The sequence below is a fragment of the Pezoporus wallicus genome, unplaced genomic scaffold (genome assembly GCF_028554395.1).
Source record: "Pezoporus wallicus isolate ANWC-B61680 ecotype Strahan unplaced genomic scaffold, APGP_CSIRO_Pwel_v1 contig_5261, whole genome shotgun sequence".
In the NCBI taxonomy this organism is placed as follows: Eukaryota; Metazoa; Chordata; class Aves; order Psittaciformes; family Psittacidae; genus Pezoporus; species Pezoporus wallicus.
The window spans coordinates 2,668,512-2,695,045 of record NW_026642423.1 but is presented as its reverse complement, the minus strand read 5'-3'; the positions used below and the strand labels follow the sequence as shown (position 1 = coordinate 2,695,045).

At 39.3% G+C, this 26,534-nt stretch overlaps 1 protein-coding gene across 3 annotated transcripts in view; it reads left to right on the top strand.

Annotated features, from left to right (window-relative positions):
- Positions 1–3,368: 3,368 nt before the first annotated feature.
- Positions 3,369–26,534, top strand: part of XRCC5 (X-ray repair cross complementing 5) — a 52,443-nt gene continuing 29,277 nt past the window's right edge. For 2 of the 3 annotated variants that reach the window (XM_057430336.1, XM_057430338.1), the window contains exons 1-10: positions 3,369–3,422; positions 6,494–6,607; positions 7,173–7,356; positions 8,522–8,570; positions 10,066–10,188; positions 13,066–13,254; positions 17,747–17,861; positions 19,539–19,677; positions 22,170–22,282; positions 25,801–25,863. In XM_057430336.1, coding sequence (XP_057286319.1) covers positions 3,405–3,422; positions 6,494–6,607; positions 7,173–7,356; positions 8,522–8,570; positions 10,066–10,188; positions 13,066–13,254; positions 17,747–17,861; positions 19,539–19,677; positions 22,170–22,282; positions 25,801–25,863 — 1,107 coding nt within the window. In that variant the 5' untranslated portion in view covers positions 3,369–3,404. The remainder of the gene's footprint in view (positions 3,423–6,493; positions 6,608–7,172; positions 7,357–8,521; positions 8,571–10,065; positions 10,189–13,065; positions 13,255–17,746; positions 17,862–19,538; positions 19,678–22,169; positions 22,283–25,800; positions 25,864–26,534) is intronic. The other variant, XM_057430337.1, reaches the window with a different exon arrangement.

The window sequence follows — 26,534 nt, the reverse complement described above, 5'->3', positions numbered from 1 at the left end:
TAGAGGTCCAGAATCGTAATTTGCTAAGTGTTCATGAGTCATAGATGGCCAAAGGACAAGCTCTGTGGACTTAAAGCTCCAGTTTTGCTTTAGAGACTGAAGCCTGGGTTTGACATCTTTTCCCTGCAGATGTATTCCACATAAGCAACTAAGCAAAGACTGTGTTAGGTTTATATCTCTTGGGAAGGACCATCAGCAATCACTAAATAGACCTAATAAATACTAGGGCTGGTCTGCACCACAGATTTGATATAAGCTTTCAAGCAGGTGTTTGGAAACGCCTCTTGGGAGAAGACAACTGTGCACACCTCATGAAGCTCAACACAGGAAGACACTAACAGCTGTGCTTTTAAGTCTGCTTTGCTCTAGGTGCCAATTTTCTGTCTACTTTGTCTTCCAGCTTGCTGCCAAGCTTGTACTGGTAGAAATACAAAGCTGATTGGTGTCACAGTGTCCTTGCCCTGCTTTGATTATTTCTGTAGGAAATTCAGTTAATAACTCCTCTGTTTGCAATTAGTTCCTACTTCTACATATAAACACAGGTGAATAATAGGTAATGATTGAGAAATTAACTCTTCTGTGGACAGTTCTGCTCCATGTATCTATTTCAATAAAACTATTGGGCAAGATCCCAGATGGCAATGGTGTTTTTCCTCTTTCCACCAGGCATTTATCCAAAATTTTACCCTGTAGGCAATTGCTCCAGGAGGGAGAAAGGCCAAGTCATCTTTTTACTTTCACATGGAAGCCATTTGCATTTGCTCAGAGTGGCCATATGTGGTTGGGTCTCAGCTGCAACTCTCTGGGAAACACATTCCTTCTTGTAATAAAACGGGGAAGCCGTTTTTGTTACTGCCTTGCAAAGGCATAGAGTTAAGCACAAGGCAGGCCCCTAATTGCTATTTTCCAAGAGCATGCTTATTTAATCCAGGCTTAGTTTTCTGAGGGGAAGACAAATAACCAAAAAAGGAGTAACGGAACCTCAACTGGGACTGAGGTCTCAGTCACTTTGTTGCAAATGAGATTACAGCTGATCACCCTTGATGCTGAGTCCTCTGAGATGTCACATATTTATTATTTATGTATTTGACATTCTGCAAAATGGAAATGGCCAATTAATCACAAGCATCTTTTGGAAAGCATTTACAAGCAAAGATTGTCAAATCTTACTCCCAGCTATCGAAGTGCCAGTGCCCCCAGTGGAGTTGATTAGTTGAATCTGATGACTATAAGGGAGCTCTGTGGAGAGCTGTGAAGGGAAAAGAAATGGGGGTTAAACTTTCTTTCAGAAATTATTAGCCAGTTTTCCTTTGAATGGTGGAAATTGCTCTGAGGAAATCTGGCAGCATGAAGGTGCAAAGGGGGAATGTTTTGTTTTATTGTTTGTGTATTTTGTGATAAGAGTGCTAAGACCTCATTTATGCCAGACCAAGAGCTAATGGATAGGAAGATCACACATGGAGTTTCATGATTACAGGTGTCTTTAGTTTTACTCAGAGTTCGTAAGGGAACAGGGCTCCACACCTGGGCTGGGTATGCCAATCTTCCTGCAAAGCCAAGTGCATGCCCAGATTAGCTCCTCGGAGTAATATTTGCAATTACAGCTTCAGCTATGAGAGTCTGGCCCAAACCCTGGGATTCAGCTTTTATGTCAAATCTAGGATTCAGAGAGGACTATGAAGGGTTTTACTTCCCAGCCCTGGCTTAAAAATAGTGTTCATTGTTTACAGTGCCTTGCAAAATGCTTTTCTGCTGGTGTGAGAAAAACCTTTGCTGATGAAGTTGATCAATTTTTGTTTCCCTGTTTTTCACATTTGTATGTGTGTGCATGCACATCTTTTGTCTCATGCCTAGACTGCAAGATATGTCAGAAATCAGTTGGGGTGGCGGACTGCCTGATTGCTAGCTCAATGGGAGGCTTTAGGTATGTGGCAAGCACTCCTAGGGACAGAGGTAACATCAGGAACAATAATAATAAGCAGACCTGATTTTCTTGGCTGATTAGTCTGAAATCCCCTTAGAGACATTCAGGAAGACAATGCATGCTTTTCTCTCACAATTGCTGGCTTTTTTTTTTTTTTTTTGTCTACCCATTTCCCATAAAATGTTTGTCACATTGCCAAGCTGCTTTGTTCCTTTGATATGCAAAGTGCTTTGCTTTGAAGGGAAAATCCTTCAATTACCAATATTCCCAAAGCATGGCAATGTAGTAAGGAGGGGAAGTCAATTTTTGTCTTAAGACATCACTCAGTATGAAAAGGGAACGCTTGCGTTTGAGGGGTCAGTCTTCTGGTGCAAGGTTTTTGAAATGTTCATCTGAGGTTTACCTTTTGTAGCTATACTGGTATCACCACTATGCACTGTTTCAAGAATAATTATAGATGATAATGTGGGGTTTGAGATACACTGAGAATATAAAGAACAGTAGTAATGATATTCTTAAAGGATACAACAAAGGTACTACAGAACAAGAAGTACCCAATATATGTGATGAAATATTTGCTATTCTTTATACATCTCTGCTGGTGATTTAACATCCAACAGGAGCCAAGATACATGTGATACACAGCAGCTATTATACTTGGAATTTTTAAGGTCAGCAGGTTTCCATTTCATCACAGCCTGGATGTAATGCTGTTCCAAAATTCTCTCTGCTGTTAATGCTGAGAGATAGCTAGTGTTGTGCCAATGTTTAATTAAAGAATCCTGTCCCACTGCTGATCCATGGGCAGAATGTGACTTTATCCCACTGCTGATCCATGGGCAGAATGTGACTTTATCAGACGCTTCCAACCCAAAGGCCTGTCCTATGGTGAAGGAAAATGGCTGCTCCCTCTTCTGCAGGACTCCTGGTTGCTGTGAAGAGGCTGGAGTAGGTGGTCCCTGTGGGGTGGGTGACTGATAGGGTCAGTCAGGAAGTGTTCAGAGGCAGGAGAGGACAGCAGGACTTTGCTTGCCCCAAAGACCTGCCCTGCCGCTGCCTCTCCTCAGGGGCCCCTGTACACCTGCACAGGGCTTGTCCTTGGCTCTGCTTCACTGCTCACCCTATGGCCAAATTCCCAGGGACACTGGAGCCTGCGAGATGGGGCACTCTTAGGGTGATGACCTGAGGAGAAAGATGAGGGGCCATCCCACACTTCCCTTTCCTCTCACCCAGCGGTGCTGCTTCCAGCCCAGCTTCTACCCTGCGCCCCGCATCAGTCCCCGCCCAACTCGGGGCCGTGGCTGAGACGGCAGCGTCCCGGCGAGGCCCGCCTTCGCCGCTGCTTGCCACTGGGTGGCGCTGCCCTCCCCAGCGCGGAACGCGAGGCCCCGCTGCTGTGTTCCCGGGGGGACGTGGAGCGGCGGGGCGCGTCGCTTGCCGGAGCGCTGAGCGCAGCGCACCGCTTCCCGGAACGAGCGCGATGGCGCGCAGCAGCAAGGTGAGGGAGAGGGGTCTAATAGGATCCCGGCATCCCTTTGGCATTTCTTACCTCGCTTTGTCTCCTGTCTCCCCCCGGCTGGAGCCACCGTTGCCTGCCTGTAACGCGAGCGCTGTTTAAGCTTTGGCACTAGTCGGTGGGTGTTGGCGCGACCTCTTGGTCGCTGTGTGGGGCTTCTGAGGGCGCCGGGGGGTCCTTCCGGTACTGCTGCCTCTCTGGGAGCTGAACGTGGCCGGTCCCCTCAGGCTCACCTGGGGGAATCGGCTTTGCGGCCGTTAGGCGGCTTGTATGTGCTGGGCTGGACAGGGCGTGGAGCAGCCTAGTTTAGTGGAAGGTGGCCCTGCACAAGGCAGACGGTGTGGAACTAGATGACCTTTAAGTCCGTTCCAGACCATTCTGTGATTTTATGGTACCGCTGTCAGTGTGGGATTGAACCGGCCTGGCTTACGTTCAGTGAGATAACTTCGAGGTTAGTAGCAAACAGCAGAACAGCCACGGCTGCAAAGCCTGGCTCTGAAACCGAGTAACTCCTGTGCCGACCCCGGGCTGCTGTGGGTGTCTAATGTCTAATTCAAAGGAACGTCAGTGTTTCCATCTTAGGGGCAGCTGTGATGTTGAGCACTGTGCAGCTACCACAATAGTAGTATTCTGCTCTTGCTAGGATAATAGTAGAAATGGTTTTGGCCTGTTAGAAATGCAGTTTGTTTGGCATGTTTAAGGAATCCTGTTGGTGAAACGTGTTATGATGTTTTTTGATATTCAGTATCTGTAAAGCAAAGGTTTCATCTATATGGCCTGCTAAAGTCCTGTTGTAGCCATGTCTTGTAGCTTAATTATAACTAGCCTCAGCATTGAGGTTAAAGTCAGGCTTGTGCCATTTTCACCCTTATCAGTACTTGAGCAAAACAGATGGATGTTAGCACAGGTGTGACAGTGTTGTCCTACAATAACACATGCTGTGCATCTTAAAAGCTTTGCTTAGTACACTGCACCTGAAAATGGCAGGACTGGATGCTTAGGTGACATGCTCAGAGGTTAATAACGGATAAGAAGACATATAGAGGATTACCAAAAGAGAGACTTGCTATCTTTAGAAGAGAATTCCACATACCTGAATACACACCAGGCTTGGAGTTTTGCTGCCTTCCAGAAAAGTGTGTTAGCACTTGACACTTGATCATTTTCTTCTGAAGCAAAACAGCAGCTCTTGGCTGGTTACTTTGCTGTCATCTTTCCAGCTGTGAAGAGCATTTTACCGTTTGAGACAACAGAATTAATTCAGCTGCCAGCTGTTGTGTGTCTTGAGGCAGGACAGCAATAAGCAAAGGGTCTGCAGTTGCTGGTAGAGTAATTCCTCAGGCTGGCAGGTGAGCAGTAACAAGGCTCCTGTGAGAACCTAGTGCAGCCTCGGTTAGTGTCTCTATTTTGCTCTAAGCTGCAAACCTAGCAGACTCAGAGGCATTAATTCCTAGCTCCCAGGCAAGCCACCAGCAAAAGCAGAGTGATGGATAGTGCTGAGAATGAGTGGAACGTGCTGGACATCTTGTAGAACCCTGTTGCTCAGCCTTCTTTCTTTCTTCCTCTTGTCCTGGAAGGATGTAGGGAGTTAAAACAGTGCTTGTTAAAATGACAGGGGAGATGCACAGTATAATCTGGGAAAAGGAAGAGGGTAAGAAAATAATATTGGAGCTGCTAATGCAGAGGATTAGACAGCTAATCTGGGCAGATTATTCATATTCATTAAACTTGTTATTAAGAATTATCTATTTGGGTGACAAAAAGAATCGGGTTCTTTTGGTTGATGTTTAAAAAGGTACTTGGAATTACTTGACCAGCCATTTGCAAAAGAGCTTAGACCAACATCTTTTCTTTCTGTTCATCCCTTTTACTTTGCAAAAGCAGACTATGCATCTCATGTTGCTTGACAGTCTTCTGATTTGATTTATTGCTCATATCTTTTGACAACTTCAGTTCTTAGAGAACTGAATATATTTTGTATTGTAAAACAAGGTGACTGGTTTCAGCCTAGGTAATACCTAACTTTCCTATGTTCTGGCTAACAGTAATTTTTTGATGGCAGTGTAATTTAAGTTATTGACAGTCCACCAGGCAAGATTTTGATGTATATTTAAAGAATCTTGGTTTAATCAGTGACAACAACTTTCAGCTGGCTTTTTGTAAGTGTCCTGCAAGATGCAGGGCATAATTTTGCTGAATTCTTCTTGCATCATTCAGCTGGATGGTAAAATTACTCAGGTTAATCAAGGTAAGAAGAGTCTCTGGAAGAACTTGAAAGGAACTTAGCAAAGGTTGAACAAGAGAAATGACGTGAAACAATTTTATTTTATTCACGTGCTAGTTTATAAATCTGTTAAGGGGAAGACTTGGGCAGTGTTACATACAGTTACATGCATACAGTTAAACCAATGATCAGAAATGTGAGCATATAGATAGCTCATGGGATTTAAGCCCCTAAATTGAAATTGGAACTTATCCTTCCAAGGCATTAATAGCATAGCTGCATGGTGCAGGCACTTGCAGTAGCATAAATGTTCTGGCTGTCCCTGGGGACTATAGGAGTGCTGTCATTCTTCCTGTGCTTGAGTTAGACCAACGACTGGTCTCTGCAGCTATTCTGAGCTTACTGTGAGGGGTGGATGTAGCTGTAGACTTTCACAAACAATCTTTATGTTGTGTTGTGCAGGTATGCTGTATTGTGTTGTGCTTATAATTGTCAACCAAAACATCTATGCTTTATTTCCGTACTGTAGAAGACCTCTGAAATTGCTAAGGTGTTCATTAGGTTATACAGAAATTGTCCATCTCAAGAGATTATTGTGAAACACAGGATTTCTTGTATTTTCCACTGGGATGTCTGGAACACTGTACAGGATTAAATGATGCTCGGTTCTGTGCAGTTGTACTGGTTCTGTTCTTCACTATTGTCTCCTATTAACAGTTACTGTAAAAGAAACCAGTACTGATGTAGCTTGTTTTTTAGGTTTTGTAGGTACCCTTTTAAATAATTATGCTCATATTTACCCTTTGCATGCATTCTGTTTCATTTCTAGGTGGCCATAGTGCTGTGCCTGGATGTAGGCTTTACAATGAGCAGTTCTGCCCCTGGTGAGGAGTCTTCACTTGAACAAGCCAAGAAGGTTATGACAAAGTTTGTGCAGCGACAGGTTTGTGTGACTTTACATGTGGTAAAAAACTTGTTAGAAAGAGAGAGGAAGCAATAACATCTATGAAATATTTTCCTTATTTGCTAATAATTGAAATAGATGAGAAATGAGTATGGATTACACTATTTTTTATGGAGGAGTGACAGATCAGTACTCTTTGTTTCAGCTGTACTTTTGTGGATGAGATGTAGCAGTTGAATTGGTAATTTTTTTCTTCAGGGCAGTAGAAACTTCTAGGGGAAACAAGTGCTCTTTCTCTAAAATGCTTCAACATTTTTAAGATTTGCCACAGTGAAGATTCATTTTTAGGACTGAGTCGATTGTATTTGTTTTATCCCAGATATCATCATATCATTCTGTTAGTTTTAATTATATCTGAATTAGTGACCTCTCTGTAAGTTTATGTTTTGGTACTATAGCACTGAAAATGTAAAAAAAAAAAAAGTAAATTCACTGCACTTGACATTGTGTCAAAATTAGTTCCACTTGCTGGAGTCTGCGTAACGTAGTTGTGTATGAATCTACCTGTGTTTTTATACCTATTTTTTATTTTCTGTGTTTCCAGGTTTTTGCTGAGAGTAAAGATGAGGTCGCTGTAGTTTTGTTTGGCACTAATGGTACTAAGAATGACCTTGCCAGTAGAGATCAATACCAACACATTACTGTGCATAGATCGCTAATGCTGCCAGATTTTGATTTGCTGGAAGACATTCAAGATATGATTAAACCAGGCTCTGAACAAGCAGACTGTATCCTTTGTTTGTACAGCACTTCTTGATTCAGCTGCATAGGAGAAAGGAAGTTAGTGTTGTGAAATAGGCTCAGATTTGGCTATAAAATTTTAGCTACTATAATATCCAGCTAATTTGTGGGTGTAAGTTTGTTCAAAAGCAGATTAGCTGCTTTTTGACATTTCTTTAGGCTAGCAGAATGGATTCTTGGCCTTAGAGGGTCATTGCTTTCATGAAATGTTCTGCTAATTAAGAAGAATGAAAATAGCAATAATATTTTTTTTTGCCTCAAATAAGGCATCTGTTTTTAAAAACAGTGTTGCAGAACTTGGTTTATGCTTATTCATCAAATAAAAATATTGTTTATGAAATATGTCATCAGAAGTACTAGAAGCCATACAAAGCAGAGTAGAAGTTTATTAGATGGATTTCTATATAAAGTATTTCTAACATTGCTGGTTTGAATGTTGTTCATATTTGAATATATTCTTTTGTTAGTTGCATAAGGTGAACAGTTTTAAAAGAAGACAACCTATTTAGTGTCCCTTAGTGTGTTTCATTTATGTGCTGTTAAACTTCCATGTGTTGTCTTTCCTCATTCTGTCCATCAAATAATTGTTCTGAGCTCTATACAGACTGTCAGAGCTGTTTCAGAGAAGTGCACAGCCAGTCAGCTGTATCTTAGAAGTAGTCATGTTCCTTCTTCAATGGGTGGGCAGGTTTGTGCTCAGTGATAAAAATAGATTCTTCAATGGAAATTGTGATGAAAAAAGAACCATAAAGAGGTTGCCAGATGCAGATGTTTTGAAGGAAAACTTGCATGAGAAAACAGTATCATGTATTGAAAGTACAAATAAATTTTGCTTGTGGATTCAAAGTAATTTTGTGGAGATTTGATTGCTCTTTTGTTGTACTTGAGCCTCCTCACTGGGCCCTGAAGCAGCCTTTTTACAGTTCCATCAGATAAATAGGGAAGAGACAAGATCACAAAACCGGCAAGTTATACAGGAACTTGCACAGTAAATACTTGGAGAGTCCTTGTCTCAAAAGATTGTTTGCTTGTTAACTAAAATGCATGTTTGTCAGTGTTTGGGAGGGGGTGGAAACAAAAGATTGTTTCATAGGAAGAACGCTTCTGTGCATGATACATGTTCTAAATGAGATTTTTCTTAAATTTGCTTAGTTCTGGATGCAATTATTGTGTGCATGGACTTGCTTCAGAAGCAGACAATGTGAGTATGTCACCCAAAGCCTTTTACAGAATTCTGACCTTGCACTTTGGAGCTGATCTGATTTCTTGTCAGTATTATATTTCCAGTATTGTATAAATATGAAAAATGCTTTCAAAACAAACAAACTAAACCAAAACACATTAAAACCGAACCACACTCTACAGGAGTCTGTCCCTGAAGAATCTGCAGCAGCCATGTAGCTTCTCTTGAGAGCTGTTTGATGCCAATAGGAGTTTTGCAGTAGATTAATACAGAGAATATTAATACTAAGTCAAAAAGACTTCACTTTATGTCACATTTTGTGTGATCTGTTTTCAAAAAACATTAATTCATATGTTTAAAGTGCATAGAAAAGGGCTACCAAATTTATCATGGTGATGGCATATCTTACAAAGAAGAGAAAAAGAGCAGAACTAGGAAGGTTTGTTCAGCCTAGCAAATTAAAGATTCTTGGAGATAAGCTGGCTTTTTGTAAATATGCAGGCTTGGGAGATAAATGTGCAGTAGGAAAAACCACTGTTTTAAGCTGAAAGAAAACGTTGGCACAGGCGTTACAAAGTTGTCAGCGAATGTGCTTAAACTGGCAATATACTATTTCTAATGCTTGGTGAACTGATGGTCAAGGGAAAGGAAGATACTCTTATTTCCTCTCAAAACAGAGATTGAACATGCTGTTAAGATATTGTATGATCCAGTTGTGAATGCCGAAGACTAGACTTAGTGATGCAGTTTGTATTTTTATGAATAAAATCTAATCGGCATGGAAAGCTGTATCAATTTAATGGCTGAAACTGAGTTGTGAGTTAAATCACTGTATTTGTAACAGTATAACCTTGAATGCCTATGGAGCAACCAACTGCTTTTGTTATTCTGTGGGTAAGTTGCTTGTATGCATCAAGCCCTTTGATATGGGTTTAATGTCAGCTGAAGAAATATCAGGTAAAAATTTGAGAAAATCACCCTTATGCTTAAATATCCAGAAAAACTGTATCAGTTTAGCTGAACTCTGTTCTGTAGCTGGCAGAACTTTCTGATGCTTACTGTTACTACTTCTTAACATGTTAAGTAGGCTTTATAGTCCACCTTATCCAGTGAATTTACTAAATTAGCTTACTAAAATGGAACCCCCAACAACAACAGTAATTTAAAAATACATTTTCCATTTTCATAAGGATGCATAGCTGCAAATGAAATATCCAGTATAATGAATAAAGCACCTAACATTTTATTAGTATTTTGTCATCATTGGTGAAAATTGGCAGAATTCCATTCATTTAGATGTAGTTAGTGACTTACCCAGTCACAGGGCTAGAGACTTCAATTTTAGAAGATAGGAGTGAGTAGGTGGAATCATACAAAGTAAAAACTTACTGTTAGTATAACCACCAGTGACAGGACAACTTCTACCAAGTAGGTTTGTTTGTAGCAAAAAATTAGAAAAAGGCCTTATAGATTGTATTTCCTATATATGTAAATGTTCTTTTTGTATTTCAAGAGGAAAGAAATATGAGAAGAGACATATTGAACTGTTTACAGACCTTTGTAGTACTGTCAGTGAGGATCAGCTGGAAATTATCATTGCTAATTTGAAGAAAACAGGAATTTCACTTCAGTTTTTGTAAGTATGGAAGTGACTGTTACACACTATGCCTTTTGTTTTTTTTTTTAAGGGAAACGTTTATTCCTTCTTAATAATGATCTTGAAGAAGCTGATGATCTGTTGGTGTGTTGTTTCTATAAAGGTGTACCAGTATATAACATGATTAAGTACTTCTATCAATTACATATGCCATGAATTCCAGTTATGAACCAAGTCCCTTCTGTTAAGTGATGTGCAAATACATGGTAAGATGTTGGCTACTTGTTCAGTTAGAGCCAAAGTCAAAAATGGGTGACAAAATTGCTATAAAAGCAGAGAAGTGGGAAACAATGAGCCAGAAATAGTAACAGAAACTTGGAAACAGTAGTTTTGTCACAGCGGCAGCCTACATCCTTTTAGATAAGGTTGTTACTGGGAAGAAATAAAGAGGTAGTGTTGCAGATGTTTATAGCCTGATTCTGGTGTCAGTAGAAAAGCAAGTCTGAAGAGTTATAATCACAGTGATGGACTTGGAAAATGGAAGCGATATCTTAAGTGTTATGACAGGAATCCCTTAGCTGTATAGGTATAGGCATTGATCTGAAGAATCAGTGATGGTGCTGAGATCTGCATTAGATGTTGCACATGATGGTAACATAGGAAGCTATAAGCCTTCTAGTAGGAGTTTATTTAAAAACAAGACTTTGTGTGAACATTAATGTTTGCTGCTAATAAAAAACAGTTTCACAGGAGGAAGTTTTCCCTGCCCATGGCAGGGGGGTTGGAACTAGATGATCTTAAGGTCCTTTCCAACCCTAACCATTCTATGATTCTAAGTTAAAGCCACAGTTTTACTTCTCTCCATTTTAATATTTACTTTAGGTCCAGCATTCTGTAAGGAGCAATGTTAAGACTTTGATGAATTCATTAAAATCATTTGCAGACCCACCATTTGCAAGATAACAGAGGGGTTAGATAGGAAAAAGTGACTAAAAATCATGGGCTGATCCTTCACCAAAAAGTTCTTTTTTGCTTTTGCTTGGGAGAGGATGAGTGTAAAACAGTCAGACTACTCTCAGGTTCTCTCTGCACAGTAAAAGAAGGTATGCTTGCAGCATGCCTTGACATGGCCTTCTAGCTTATTGAGCTCTTGTTGATGCTGGAGGCAGTGGCGACAACACCATGAATCTGAGTACATCGTGCAGCTACCTTGTCTCCACACCTGTCGTTTGCCCTGCAGACTAGCACTAGCTAACACCATAAGTTAACTGTGCAGTTTTATTCTGTGAAATTTCTGACACATCTTTACATTTTTTTGCCTGTAATGCAGCAAAGGAAAAGCCCTATGGCTAATAGAAGCATCAGAGAAGTTTTGCTGTTATAGTAATAGCTGCAAATTTATACCCTGTCTCCCAGCCACGCTTTGAGAAATACATGTACAAATGTAAAATACTCAGAACAGTGGTTTAAAAATATGTTTTGCTAAAGCTTGTCCTTTTGTTATCACCCATGCTTGTATCTCTTATACCGTGTTTACTGATTAGATTGTAACTTGTGGCAGATAGTTGGTCTTCCTCCCTGTTGCCAAGTGCATGCTGAACACTGTATAGCTTTTGGTATTATACCATTCTCATCACATGAATCTCTAAGCACTGTATGATGAAAGTAATCTTACTTTTGTGTATCAGAGGTTTGAAGCTTTTTGGTCTCCTAACAGCTTTAAAATACAGTTTCCCTATTTGTCAGTGGATGCTGCTTCCTAAAAAGGTACCAAACACTTTGTTGAAGTTTGATCTTAATTCTGCTATATGTGACACTGTTGTGCATATTGTTAACTGATTATTATATGTTGCTTCACAGATAAGTTTAGTGAGGACTAATGAGGAGAAAGTATGGTAGAGATATGTAGGCTGCTTTCTTGAAAGCATAATACAAAGCCAAATTTCTTTTACTTTGTGGAAATGTGGTAAAAGGTGTCATGTGGTTCATTCAAAATTGGATTAGATGAAAGATTATTTAAAAAATCTACAGGCATTGTCAGGAGCACAGAGTAGAGGATCTTATTCTTCTCTTTTCTGTGATTATTACACTTTGTTAGCTCTGTGTTATTTTGAAGAGCAGCAGAATCATTTTATCTATAACCCCTGGCAAAATTTTTTAAATCTGATTCTTAAATGCAGGGAAGAGTGTCATCTTCAGTCAGAAATTCACCTAGTGTGTAAGCTGTTGAAATCTCAAAGAGTAACATATATTCCAGAAATAACTAGCAGCTCCACTGCAGAGAAAGTCCTGTTTGCTGGCATTTGGAGCCATTACCGAATCACAAGCCTGGAGTGGATTTTAACAAGTCATCTAGAGCAATCCTCTACTTCAGACAGGGTCATTTGTGTGTATGTCATTGCTGAGTGGTGTTTGTCTAATAAGTATTTCCAATGATGGAGACTTTCCTATCTTCTCAGAGAGTTGGTTTTAGAGATTATGGTTTGAAATGTCTGTATCAGTTTTTGGAATATCTGCCTTACTCCATGATGCAATTTGAGTGCAAGCTTAGTATGTAAGGCTGATTGTTCCCTTCCCCTCTGCAACAGCAGGCTTATATTTAAGACTGTCTTGCCCTCTGACTCCCTTCTCTATGGGCTTTATTTTGTTCAGTCTGTTTTCATAGCTGTTTTCTAATCTCTCTTCCCATATGTGGACATCTTTATTGTTGTTTGATGCCCAGAACTGGTGCAGCACCCTGGTGAAGATGTTACCAATGCCAAGTAGACTTGAAATACTACTTAATGTGTTTCACAAGCCATGTGGCTCTTTATACATCTGACAGCAGCTAGATAGAAACTGTTGATATAATTTTTGTTTTGGTTTATTTTAATTAAGAAGAAAGTCAAAATTAGCTGCTTTTGCTTGCATTCTTAGTCTGCCATTTCCAGTGGATGTTGATGATGGAGGTGGAGGTACAAGTGCCAGTGTACATTCTCATATTCACAGAAACCCTTTTCCAAGAAAGGGTTTAACTGAGCAACAGAAGGAAGGCGTTGACGTGGTGAGGAAACTGATGCATAATTTGGACGAAGAAGGAGGGCTGGAAGAAATTTATACTTTCAGGTAAACTTGGCTAATCCTCTTTATCATACTTTAAATTTACGTTCTGATTTCTTCCCCAAAGGATGAAATTACTTAAATAATCAGTCACTTCAAATCCAGTTTCACTGAAGTCAGTGGATTTTATAACTTATTGTATGCACAGTACTTTTCAAACAGCTTTTTCTGTGGCTTCATAATAGGCAGAAAAGATTTCAGTAAAAATATGTATTTTCTATCTCTGTATTTAAAGAAAAAGAAATACATTTTCTTCCATCTGTGAAATTTGGATAAATTTTGGTGGATTTTGGAGAGAATGTTTCTATAAATGAGATTGCAAAAGCATGTTTTGGAAAGAACATTTGCATTTAATGGTAGCCTTTGTTCTTTTAGCTCACTAGTTTATTGAACTCCCACTAATGTTTTGAGTAATCGTAGAATAGTTAGGGCTGGAAAGGACCTTAAGATCACCTAGCTCCAGCACCCCTGCCATGGGCAGGGACACCTCCCACTAAACCATGCCTTCCAAGGCTCTGTCCAACCTGGCCTTGAACACCACCAGGGATGGAGCATTCACAACTTCCCTGGGCAACCTATTCCAGTGCCTCACCACCCTAACAGGGAAGAATTTCTTCCTTATATCCAGCCTAAACTTGCCCTGTTTAAGTTTGAACCCATTACCCCTTGTCCTATCACTACAGCCCCTAATGAAGAGTCCATCCCCAGCATCCTGAGAGGCCCCCTTCAGATACTGGAAGGCTGCTATGAGGTCTCTATGCAGCCTTCTCTTCTCCAGGCTGAACAGCCCCAACTTTCTCAGCCTATCTTCATACGGTAGGTGCTCCTCTGCTGATCATCCTTGTGGCCCTCCTCTGGACTTGTTCCAACAGTTTCATGTCCTTTGTAATGTTGTTTGTTGAATCATAAAATGATTAGGGTTGGAAAGGACCTTAAGATCATCTAGTTCCCTGGTCTTTAATCAGAGACTACTGTGCTGTTGTGCCAAACAGTATAATTTTTTAGAGGCATTCCTAAATGCAGGAATTGAAAGATGGTTTTTCACTTCATGTTTTCCCAGTGAAAGAATGCAAATATATGTTTGTGTCTGAAAAACTGTAGTTAATGATATATCCAACACTTCTCCATGGAGGTGTTGTCTCAGGAAAAAAGCAAAATGCATCTGTGTGCTTTATAGAAGTCTGCTGTTACTGTCTTAGTAATTCTGTTCTACAATTATGGAGTGCCATCTTTTAGATAATGTGTTTTTCAGGAATCTTAGTAAACCTTAACTGTAATGTGATTATCAAGTGTAATGTTTAGATGAGGTTTGTACCTGAAGGTTTGCATGTTATTATTCATAATTTTATTTGTGGGGTTTCTTTCCCTCACCCTGCCCAACTGATCTGCTTTGCACCTTAGCAGCCAGTTAAACTGTTATTTTGCATTAGTGTGGATTAGTGAAGAAAAATGTATCACTGTGTATGTACTTCATATTAGTCAACATGGGAATCAGTCTGCAGAAGAAAGCAGGCTTTGTCAGTTGTTAAAAGGCTGCATGGAAAGGCAGTATCTTTCTGGGCCCATTATCCATTAGGATAATCCATACGCATGAAGCTACTACATGGCTTGTCACCTTCTTTATCTCTTAATCACAGGTCCATGCTACTGTGTAAGCTGTTTTTGTGCCATGATTTAAGGGAAAATCCAAAATCTCTGGATAAATAGGCATATGGCTAATAGATTAAAGCTTTAGTTGTTTAAGAATATGTGAGATTTTAGATGCACTTAAGTTATTTATCAAGGTTTAAGAAGTTAGCTTTTCAAATCTGTCATGATAATTTACCAACTTGGGTACACTCTCTGTTTCCCTATATTAATTATTCCTGCTGGTAAAAATATTTCAACTCTTGTGAAAATAAATTAGTCATGCCAAGAAAGTAAGTGAGCAATTTTTATTTTTTTTTTTTAAAGGGTTTGATATTCTGACTGGACAGGAGGTACTTCTGCTGCCTCTGGATTTTGGGGGAAGGGATTGGAGAGCAGTTTTTTTTTAAAAGTCCAAGTTGAAATGTGCATTTAGTAGAGTTTTATTGGCTACATCTTTGATAAGATGGAGCATTTTTCTTCTGTAAATGTAAGGAATTAAAAGGGCAGAATTCATAAATTGAGCTTAAATGACATTTTTAGGCATTTGACACGTGTTTGATTTTCACACACGTTCTTGAATGTATGTTGAATACTTTTACTGATGTCGTAACAGATTCTTTTTAAAAATCCTGCATTGATGTCTCTATTGCTTCCTTTCCATGAGGAAAAAGCAAAATGCGATGTGGACTTGTGCAAAGTGTTAAGCACTGTCCCACACAACATCCTTGCCTCTAAATTGGAGAGACATCAATTTGATAGATGGACCATTGGTTGGCTAAAGAACTGGCTGGATGGCCTCAGAGTTGTGGTCAATGGCTCAATGTCCAGCTGGAGACCAGTAACGAGTGGTGTCCCTCAGGGATCAGTGTTGGGACCGGTCTTGTTCAACATCTTCATCGCTGACATGGACAGTGGGATTGAGTGCACCCTCAGCAAGTTTGCCGATGACACTAAGCTGTGTGGTTTGGTTGATACGCTGGAGGAAAGGAATGGCATCCAGAGGGACCTTGACACGCTTGTGAGGTGGGCTGATGCCAACCTCATGAAGTTTAACCATGCCAAGTGCAAGGTCCTACAGCTGGGTCAGAGCAATCCCAAGCACAGCTACAGGTTGGGCAAAGAAGAGATTCAGAGCAGCCCTGCAGAGAAGGACTTGGGGGTTTTGGCTGATGAGAAAATGAACATGAGCCAGCAGTGTGCGCTTGCAGCCCAGAAAGCCAACCATATCCTGGGCTGCATCAAAAGGAGTGTGACCAGCAGGTTGAAGGAGGTGATCCTGCCCCTCTACTCTGCTCTTGTGAGACCTCACTTGGGAGTATTGTGTGCAGTTCTGGTGTCCTCAACATAAAAAGGACACAGAACTGTTGGAACAAGTCCAGAGGAGGGCCACAAGGATGATCAGGGGACTGGAGCACCTTCTGTGTGAAGACAGGCTGAGAAAGTTGGGGCTATTCAGCCTGGAGAAGAGAAGGCTGCGTGGAGACCTCATAGCAGCCTTCCAGTATCTGAAGGGGGCCTCTCAGGATGCTGGGGATGGACTCTTCATTAGGGGCTGTAGTAATAGGACAAGGGGTAACGGGTTCAAGCTTAAACAGAGCAAGTTTAGATTGAGTATAAGGAGGAAGGTTTTTTTTTTTTGCTGTAAGGGTGGTGAGGCACTGGAATGGGTTGCCCAAGGAAGTTGTGAATGCTCCATCCCTGGTGGTGTTCAAGGCCAGGTTGGACAGAGCCTTGGGTGCCATGGTTTAGTGTGAGGTGTCCCTCCCTATTGCAGGGGTGTTGGAACTGGATGATCTTAAGGTCCTTTCCAACCCTAACTGTTCTATGATTCTGTAATTATCTCATGATAAATATCCCAGTGCATTTTCTCTGTTAATTCTGTCTTAAATTGTGTTAGACATTAAAAAAAAGTCAGCTCATCCTAAGAAACATGAAAATACCAAGAATTCTATACTGATTTTTCAGGTGTTAATGCTAATTTCTGCCAGACAGGTGCTTTACTGAAGAGAGAGGTAGGTCTTGGGTTTTATCATCATGTGCAAAAGAGCAGGTCAGCACCGTTTTATCTTTGCTTCATCGTGCAATAAAAGAAAAATGGATTGCTTTCTCTGCATTGTAATTGTACAGCAAAATAGCTGGTATGGTTTATGTTAGCTGGAAGCTGTTCTGGGGTGCAATCCTATTTGATTTCACAGTAATATAAGTTAATTAGTTAGTAGATTAGTTAATTTTTGGACTCCACTGCTTAAAGTTGTGCAATGAAGTTAACACTTTTTAGTATAAAATCATTACAGTTCCTTTTTTTTTGTCTTTATAAACTTGTATATATGCTGCTTATGCTAGAAACATTGAAAGTAACTTGTTTCACTCTAGCGGAATGCCCTGAAAATAATGAGTTCGTTAGTACTGTATAAAAAACAAAGTGTCAAAAGTTAATTACCACACAGACAAAATCCTGTTAATTGAAACTGGATTCTTTATTTCTTCATGTCCACTGCAGAAAACATTTTGCCATTTAGGGAGCTTTTTCTAATTTGGGTTTTTCAAATAGCTACATGCCCTAATTGGGTGAGCAAAGATAATTGTAAAACACTTAATAAGTGATTGTGTGGTTTCATACTGTCTTTAAGCACTAGTGTCACACCATGGTAAAGGCTTGAAATGTGAATAATCTGCTGTACCACTTCTTTTTTTCGTTCTCTTTTCCTGACAATAGTTAATGACAAGATTATTCATACAGTTTATTTTCTAGTGCTTTGTGCAGTCGTAAGTTAAAACGATTGGACTCCTGCATCTCCCTGAAAAGAGTGTATTGTCTGTAATATTTTATTACGGTTTACCAGAGTTCATTTCTGTTTTCCTGATTTAGAGAAAGCCTGGAGCATCTTTCAATGTTTAAGAAAATAGAAAGAAGACCTATGGCTTGGCCCTGCCAGCTCACTATTGGTTCTAATTTGTCTATAAGGATTGTGGCCTACAAATCAGTAAGTTCATAAAATTGTATGTTTTAGTGTATTTTGGCAGCAAGTTAGGTGCAGCTGCAAGTTTTTTATTTAAAACCAAGAAAATAAAAGATAAAACAACATCTGAAATAATTATGGCAGAGATTTTATGTGCGTAGACGGCAGTACGTCTGAAACTGTGGTTCCCACAGCAACTCTAACTTCACCATATTGTACACACGTTAAAGAACTAAAATTCACGATGTACAGAAATAGAAGTAATTGCTATCTACACTCTGACACTTAATGGTGTTGAGGTTGATGAACCTAATTAAGAATGCTGCAAATGTAAAGCTTTCCATTCGGCATAAGTGATATGTCTGCAGCTCAATAAGACTTAATATATGATTCTTAAGCTCTAGGCACAAGAGGAATTATGCACATGTGTATGTAAAATGGTGGGCCTGAATGTTTTACCAGCTATTGTTTCAGATCACATCTGTTGTTACTTCAGACTTGGGAAAAAAGGTGTATTTTTTCAGCTTGTTTGCTTTATACTCTTTGGCAGAGCTTGTGCATAGTCTGTTTCCCTTACAGTTTACACTGTCCTTCACACAGTGCCAGGAAGAAGTAAGTGTATTTAAACACAGAAAATGTGCAAAATTTCAGTTATTGAATAATTAATGGGTAACTATATAGTGGGGCAGTGTTGATGGGTCTGGTGAAATGGAGATTACTTGGTTTGTATTTGAACCCAAGACAAAGAGTCTGGCCAGTGTCACAACATTTCTGGAAGATGTATTGTGAAGTTGAAATATATCTGATTTCTCAGAGACAGGCATACTATCCTTGAAAGATGTCTCTGCTGCTAGCTTTCTATTTATGCTTACTTACTTTTATTGGGATATTTTGCCAGATCAGTACAAATATGCACTAAGCGTCCTCTCCTGAAGGTCTTTATTTTGTGTGTAAATTAAGCTTGGGAGAGTGAGCAACAATGAACTGAGTGACTAGCCCAAAGGTCATACAGCAGTTGGGTCAGAGCTAGGAATAGACTTGAGATATCTATGGATATAATCTGTTCTGTCTTTTCTGTTTTCTGGGCAGTTTTCCATTTTTCTTCTCATTCACTAAATACACCATTGATTTTACTAAAGTAGTGATTAAAAAAAAAATATTTTTCTTTCCCAGTTGGGAAACATTCACTCATTGCAGACATTTATTCCTTCTTTCCTCTTCCAGTCCTGTTATGCAACTGGGATCTTCTCGTGCCTTTTGGGGAGGTTCCAGTAATATATGGTATTTTTATCCTGAATTGTAGTAAGCCTGATGCAAAGCATGGGCAAACAAGCTGAATAAGCTTTGAATATTCTTGCATCTTTAACACGTATCTAATTTTTTTGTCAAAAGTGTTTATATAGGTGGAGGAAGTAAAATACATCTCAAGTTACATGCTATCTGTGACTAAAAGACTTTCACAAATGACTTAGCGCATTACTTTAATGAGTAATCAGGGCAAATATGGTACAGTTCAGGTGCTAGGTCACAAGCAGATCAGTCTGTGCTGAAAGCACTGTGTCAGCAGTCAGAGATGCGTATTTGAAGCTGTCATTATTAGTCCCTTATTGGGAAAATAATGCAAACTTGGTCTCAGAATTTTTTGCATGTTTTTGTAAGCAGTCTGAAAGATGTTCCTTTTCTTTGAATTCTGATATAAAGGTCACAGAAGAGAAGCTGAAAAAAGTTTGGACAACTGTGGATGCTAAAACCCTCAGAAAAGATGATGTGCGGAGAGAGACTGTTTACTGTTTGAATGATGATGATGAGACAGAGGTTGAGAAAGATGATACTATTCAAGGTATGACTTCTTTATGTACACCCTGAAGACAAACCATGGTAATGGCTTGTACTCTTAAATCACCTAAACATCTTTCAGTTTTATACTTTGAAGCCTAGCTGTGATCTTAGAATGTAAGTTCTGTAAGCTGATGGAACCCAAGACAGTGTTATGTGAGACTTTGTCTTCAGATATTTTAAAAATTCATGCTTTTGCCAGTAATAGGAATAACAATAATAATACCACCAGGTAGGACTTGAAAGGTACTACAGCTTCCTAAACTATATTCTCTGGAGGACCATACCTCAGTTCTGTATTGAGTAGTGCTGCTACCTCTATTCTGTTTTCAAGTCTTCAGTTGTACTGATCACATGTATACTTTCATAACACTTTCTTTTCTAGATAACCAGCTGCTCTAGATACTCTGAAATTGGGAAGATGAAACCATTATTTCCTTCATGGATGCACTTTGGAAAACCACCAAGCATAGTTTGATGACAGCTCTCTATATATTTCCTTTAAAAGGTTTTATGGAGGAGGTTGCTTCTTGAGCAGCATTAAGTAAATTGAGAGATGAAAATTTCAGCATGTTTCAACTTGTTTTCTTACTGTAGTGTTCAGAGACAAATTGCTTTGGGTTTACTTCTCATCCCTTTTTCCAGTCCTTCCTCTCATACCTGCTCTTCCTTGCCTGCCCTGTCCTCAGTGGCAGTAGAGGAGGACGTAAGATTGTGAGCATACAACAGGATTGAAAGGGAAAAGTTAGTGGAGGGATCTGGAGAAAAGGGAAATTCTGAGAACCAGAATATTTGGTGCATGCTCCATCCCTGTCAGTGTTCAAGGCCAGGTTGGACAGAGCCTTGGGTGACATGGTTTAGCGGGAGATGTCCTTGCCTGTGGCAGGGGGGTTGGAGCTAGATGATCTTAAGGTCCTTTCGAACCCTAACTATTCTATGATTCTATGATTAAAGGAGGGTTTAGTGTTCAAGAGTCTATTAGTTTTGTTTCTTAAATTCTATAATAGGTTCTATCCGAGGTATAGTTATGAAGAATACTTCTTTTATAATCTTCAGCTTGTTTCAGAGCAGATTTAATTCCATAGAAGACTGAAGGCCCCAGAAGAGTATGAAATGCTCTAGTTTTAAAAGACTGAGTTAAGCAAATATATTTACATTTTTTGTGCTTGTATGGATATATTTTATTACTAATTTTTTTCTTTCTTCTGCTGTTTTTATCCCGCACAAGGGCAAGTGTATTAACTATAAAGGGCAGAACTATTGAGATAACAGTGTAGAAAGTGCTCTCAAATGGATAAAGTAAATTTAAAAATGAAGATCGATACTGTATTTTTTTTCATTTAACATCTTTCAATTGTAGCAATCAAGGGTGTCTTGTAGCAGTAGCAGATAAAAATGTCCCAATGACTGTGCTGTTTTTTTAAGCAGAAATGATAGGTAAGCAGTAGTAGTCTGTTTATGTTTTATAACTTCAAAACTTATAATAAAATTTAAAAAATCCACTTTTTATGTTATGTATATTTTGAAGCATTTGTGACCATTCTCTGCTGATGTCCTGACAGCCTAAGTTGATGAGTGCATGTGGGATATTAGTAAGAAGTGATGAACAGCTCAATGTGAACAAAGAGATCAAAGATTTCTCCATCAGTGAACTTTTTGAAAATACTGTAATTAGACAGTATTTTGCATTTGAAGCACCCATACTGAAATTCCATTCATTCTGCATGTGTGCTTGCTTTTCAGTTTCCAGGAAAAATCTGTCTGCATATAGTTTTTCATCCAGGGATTTACCTCTGTTCCTTCTGCTTTCTTTGCACTTGAGGATATTGTCCTTAGTCTGTTATAGTATAAATAAAGTGATCATGTTACATACAGGGAGGGTATTGGAGCTTGACATGGCGGAATAAGCAGTTGGAACAGATGATAGATCTGAGAAGCTAACAACTTCCTGTTTTGTGGAGGTATCCCTGCAATGTAAGGCATGGGAAGTAAAACAAATACATACAGACACCACTTCTGCATACAACCTGTACCTTTGTGTATGAAGGTGTATCTCACTTCCACTGTTAACACATTTTGTTTTCTGGATCTCTTTTGGTTTCCTGTCTGTGCTCTGTGGTATGTTTGGTTTTTTCTCTGTTACATTTGCAAGGAGTGTTGCCGTCTACTTGCTGAAATCTATTCCGATTTGCTTAAATCTGTTCTGCAAGTATAACTTTATTGGGCAAGATGTTCAGTTTCCGTATTTTCTGCTCTCTACGAGGGTAGCTGTATTACATAAAACAATGCACAAGGAGTGCAACTGCTATTCATGGAGTACAAAATGTTTCTTTCTATGGGTGTGTGGTTTTTTTGTTAACAGGGAAAGTAATTTGATGAGTGTGTGTGGAGTGTAGCTGTGGGGCATGCATGATTGTTAAAATATTCAGAGAGCTAATTTTGGTGTTAGAGTTGTAGGGCCATATGCTTACCGGATGCTCTTGTCTTATTCTCCAGGGTTTCGCTATGGGAGTGATATAGTTCCTTTTTCCAAGGAAGATGAAGAGCAAATGAAATACAAAACAGAAGCAAAATGCTTTTCTGTTTTGGGATTCAGCAGATTCTCTCAGGTACAGTACTAAACTTATTCCCATTCAACTACCTGGGTTGTTCGAACAATGGATTTCAGTTTGAATTCACTGAAGTTGTGATGTGGTACTGCATTCCAGTGTTAGGAGGGGGGCATCTGCAGTCATGTATATAGGAGTGATTTGTCTTTGTCATTCCAGTACATGTAAACAGTATGTAGTCTTGTGAGGACAGACATTCATAAATGTGGCTGTTGGGCCCTCAATTAAAGTAAGAACCACGGAACTCAGATCTCTGTGGAGACAAGAGATATTGTAGTTTCATTTCATCTCATGAACTTAAATAGTGATGCCAGATCTGCAACAGAAGGTGGTCTCTTTTCTGTTCAGATCATGCAGTAGCCTTTTTGGGTTTTGTCCAGCCATGAGAGCAGAAGAAGTCTCTCTCTGAACATTAAAGAAATGTCACAGCCTGAGAACTGACTGGGTTTATTCTCATTTCCATGAGGACTAGTTTGTAAACTGTGACTTGCTTCTTGTTTCTACTATGATAAAACCTAAATGTAGCAAAGACTTCATGGAACTTAGATGAAGATAATGTCGTTCAAAAGCTCTCCGTATTTCAGCAAGATGCTTGGTGTTTATAAGCACTTAACCTGTACTTGTGATATTAACTTTGCCATTCGTTTTAGCTGGAAGATGTAAGAAACTTATATTGTGCAAGTACCTTAATAAAAGCTATCCAGCACAAGGTGCTTTCCTGCAGAAAATCCAGGACTTGAGTATTAGGGAAGCCTTAGGCAAAGGCTTAAGAAAACCCTTCTTGAAGCAGCACATACGAGGAGAAAGTACAGAGATGTGAGCACCAGTATTTGCTAGTAATGTTAAGCTGCTCCCACTCTTTCTTCTCCAGGATATTGCGCAGGGTGACTGTAATTTTACTCTTGGAGTTCACTTGATCCAGTCCCCTTCGCCACTCAAAACAGAAAGAAAATCATAGGGCAGCACTGCACCTTCTGTTCTGAAAGCTCTCAGCCCTCTTGCTGTTCTTTGAAATGTATCGCTGTCCGAACGAAATAGTACTGGTGATGAAAGCTGAGGAATCGTTACCTTTACCAGGAAGGAGAGATGCTAATAAAATAGGTAGTATCTGTGGGAGCTTGCTCCCAAATGGATGTTACTAAACATATTTTTACTTTACAGTACAGGTGGCACAGAGACCCCTGCATGTTGCTAGTTATGCCCTTACGTTATTGCAGTGTGGTGGTCCAAAGCATATTATTAACTTGGCCTACAGCTGAGTCTTACTGTCTTCATTTAATTCCACAAGATGTATTTCACCTTGTGCAGCATTTTCTTATGCTGGAGGCTGATCTCCTATTTTGACCTGAAGTCTGACTTTTATTTTAAAGAAACTAAGAGGAAAACAGATAAAAAAATAATGCTCCTGTAAGTGAGCTGCTGTTTTACGTGGTTTCCACCCCCCCCCCCCCCCTTGGTCAGACAATGTGTTAATACCTTCAAATACATAATTAATAATTAATTGTAGAATATAATTAATTCTAGGATTATTCTTGATTCACATAAATATACCTCAATTAACAAATTGGCTTATATTTTCTCAGTGCACAAAATATATTATTTATTGCTTTTGATAATTTTTTATGATGTGCTTCTCTGGTTTGTGGCTTTCATAACACATAGGAATTACATCTTAAGTAAAGTGTGCTCTGCTTCTGTAACTAGTAGTGTGAGCAATTATGCCCAATAATAGTTGTGTAGACATCAGTATAATAAAATTATTCAGGTGTGATTGCAGAATTAAAATTACGCTGTTTAGATAATGATATCAGGAAGTTTTCAGCTATGACTGGAATTTTCAAAACCCATGCTTTCCTTATGTTCTGGAATTTTATTGTTTGGAATCATAATATTGACACTATTCAAATGTATGTTTTGTATTAAATTGTTTCTTTAAAAAACTTTGGGGAAAAGATTATTTATTATTAACTAGAGAAACTGGAACAGCTTCAAATACATAATTAAAGAAGGACTAGAACCACCTTATATTATTTTTCTGAGTTATTCACATCCCTCAGGAAAGAAGATCAGAGGCTGCTTAAACTTTGATTTTTAATTTATAAGTAATGCCATATAAATCAAGAAATAATACTTGAAAATATTACAAAGGGACCTTTTTTTTTTCCCGTACACAAAAAAGGTGTAGTGACACACACATCTGGTTATTTATACTATACTGAACATAAAATTTCCTGAGTTTTTTAAGAGAAAACAGCAAAGAATAATTGCAGGTAGAATAATTTGAGTTGAAAAATCGTGCAGTAATATTTTAAACAGTTCTTCTTGGATGCAAGTTGGCTCTGACTTCAACAGCATTATGGTAATTTGCTAAATAATGAAACTCCAGGTTAGGTTGGGACAGTAATTTGAAGAGATTTTTCTGTAACAAAGAAATGTAATTTTACCCAGGGTTCATAGTAGTATGCAGTCTTGGTGACAGGTTTTCTTCTGTTACAGTGTTTCTCTGGGTGTCTCCCAGCCTCTGTGGTTCCAGCTATTCCAGCAATAACCCTTGATGAAATTGTTTTTTATTTTTGGGGGGTGTGTGGTGTGGTTCAGCCATGCTCATGAACAGCATAAACTCTGCCAGCAGAAGTGCTTTGCCAGCACAGGCGCATATACTTCATGTTGCTGTTGAAGTAGCTTAATTAATTAGGGATGTGACTTTTTCAGCTCCTTTTTCACATATCTTTGCTAGGAAAATCTTATAGCATAGATGTGGTGTCTACTAGGTTTAAGCCTTTTATTAACTACTTTGGTTTTCCACACTGACTTCTGAATTACTACAGTATTATTCAGACTGCTAACAGCTGCAGATGCCGTAATTTTTTATTCCTGCTCGTTGATGAGCAGGAATACAGGCTGAGAAAGCTGGGGCTGTTCAGCCTGGAGAAGGGAAGGCTGCGTGGAAACCTCATAGCAGCCTTCCAGTATCTGAAGGGGGGCTATAGGGATGCTGGAGAGAGAATCTTCATCAGGGATTGTAGTGATAGAACAAGGGATAGTGGGTTAAAACTTAAACAGGGGAAGTTTAGACTGGATATAAGGAAGAAATTCTTTCCTGTTAGGGTGGTGAGGCACTGGAATGGGTTGCCCAGGGAGGCTGTGAATGCTTCATCCCTGGCAGTGTTCAAGGCCAGGTTGGACAAAGACTTGGGTGCCATGGTTTAGTGGGAAGCGTCCCTGCCCATGGCAGGGGGGTTGGAACTAGATGATCTTAAGGTCCTTTCCAACCCTAACTATTCTATGATTCTATGATAATGAAGGTATGAGAGTGTCAAGTTGAATATGACTGAATATCCATATTGAGTGATAAATGGAGATACAAAGCGTATACAAGGCTTTAACTTCTATTCACAGTCATGAAATTTTGTGGCTTCTCATTTGAGTAATATGTTAGTTTCATAATTTTATAGGTGCAGTTGCATTGCTGACGTTTTCTTTAGATGAAGCTAACTCTTGGCCATTTGAATCTGTAGATCCAGAGGCATTGCTACATGGGCAACCAGGTTCTGAAGGTCTTTGCAGCAAAAGATGATGAGGTAAGATGAACTGGAGTTTAATGCTAAGGGTGTTTTTCTGTGGAACAGAGAAGAATAACAGTGACACTTGAGATTGTCCTGTCTTTCTGTGTTAATAAGGCACATAGTTCTAATGCAGGTTATGTAGTTCTTGTTCCACTGCCCATTAGGATGAAAAGAAGTTGGATTAGACCCCAAATGAGTACACTAACTCATGAATAATGAGAAACTGGTAAGTACTATGCTTGTGCAAGAGCATTTGGAACCTAGAATTGGTGCTTAAGTCCATTCACATGCAGAGCAGTGGTAAGCTCTGTCACTGTGTTGTTTAGACCAGACCTCCAAATTATTTTAAAAATCAGAGATAAAAACCTCACTGTATGGTGCTATGATGTGTTCCTTTAAGTGTCTGTCTTCCCTCTCTTTCTCTCTCTCTTGTAACACTTCTGAGAGCTCTTCAAACCTAGTGGAAAAGGTGGAATGTGCTAGATCTAAAGTTTGCTCAGCTTTGAATTGATACACTATCATGATGAGATTGGACCTTTCTGCATCTTCATTTTTCAAACATGAAAAATGCTTGTGTTGAAGTTATAGCTGAAATGGGAACTAGTCTTGGTTAAATCAGTGCAGTAGAGTTCACTGTGAAAGATGTATTTCAGCAGGCTAATGACAGCTTGCAGGACTGTGTGGCT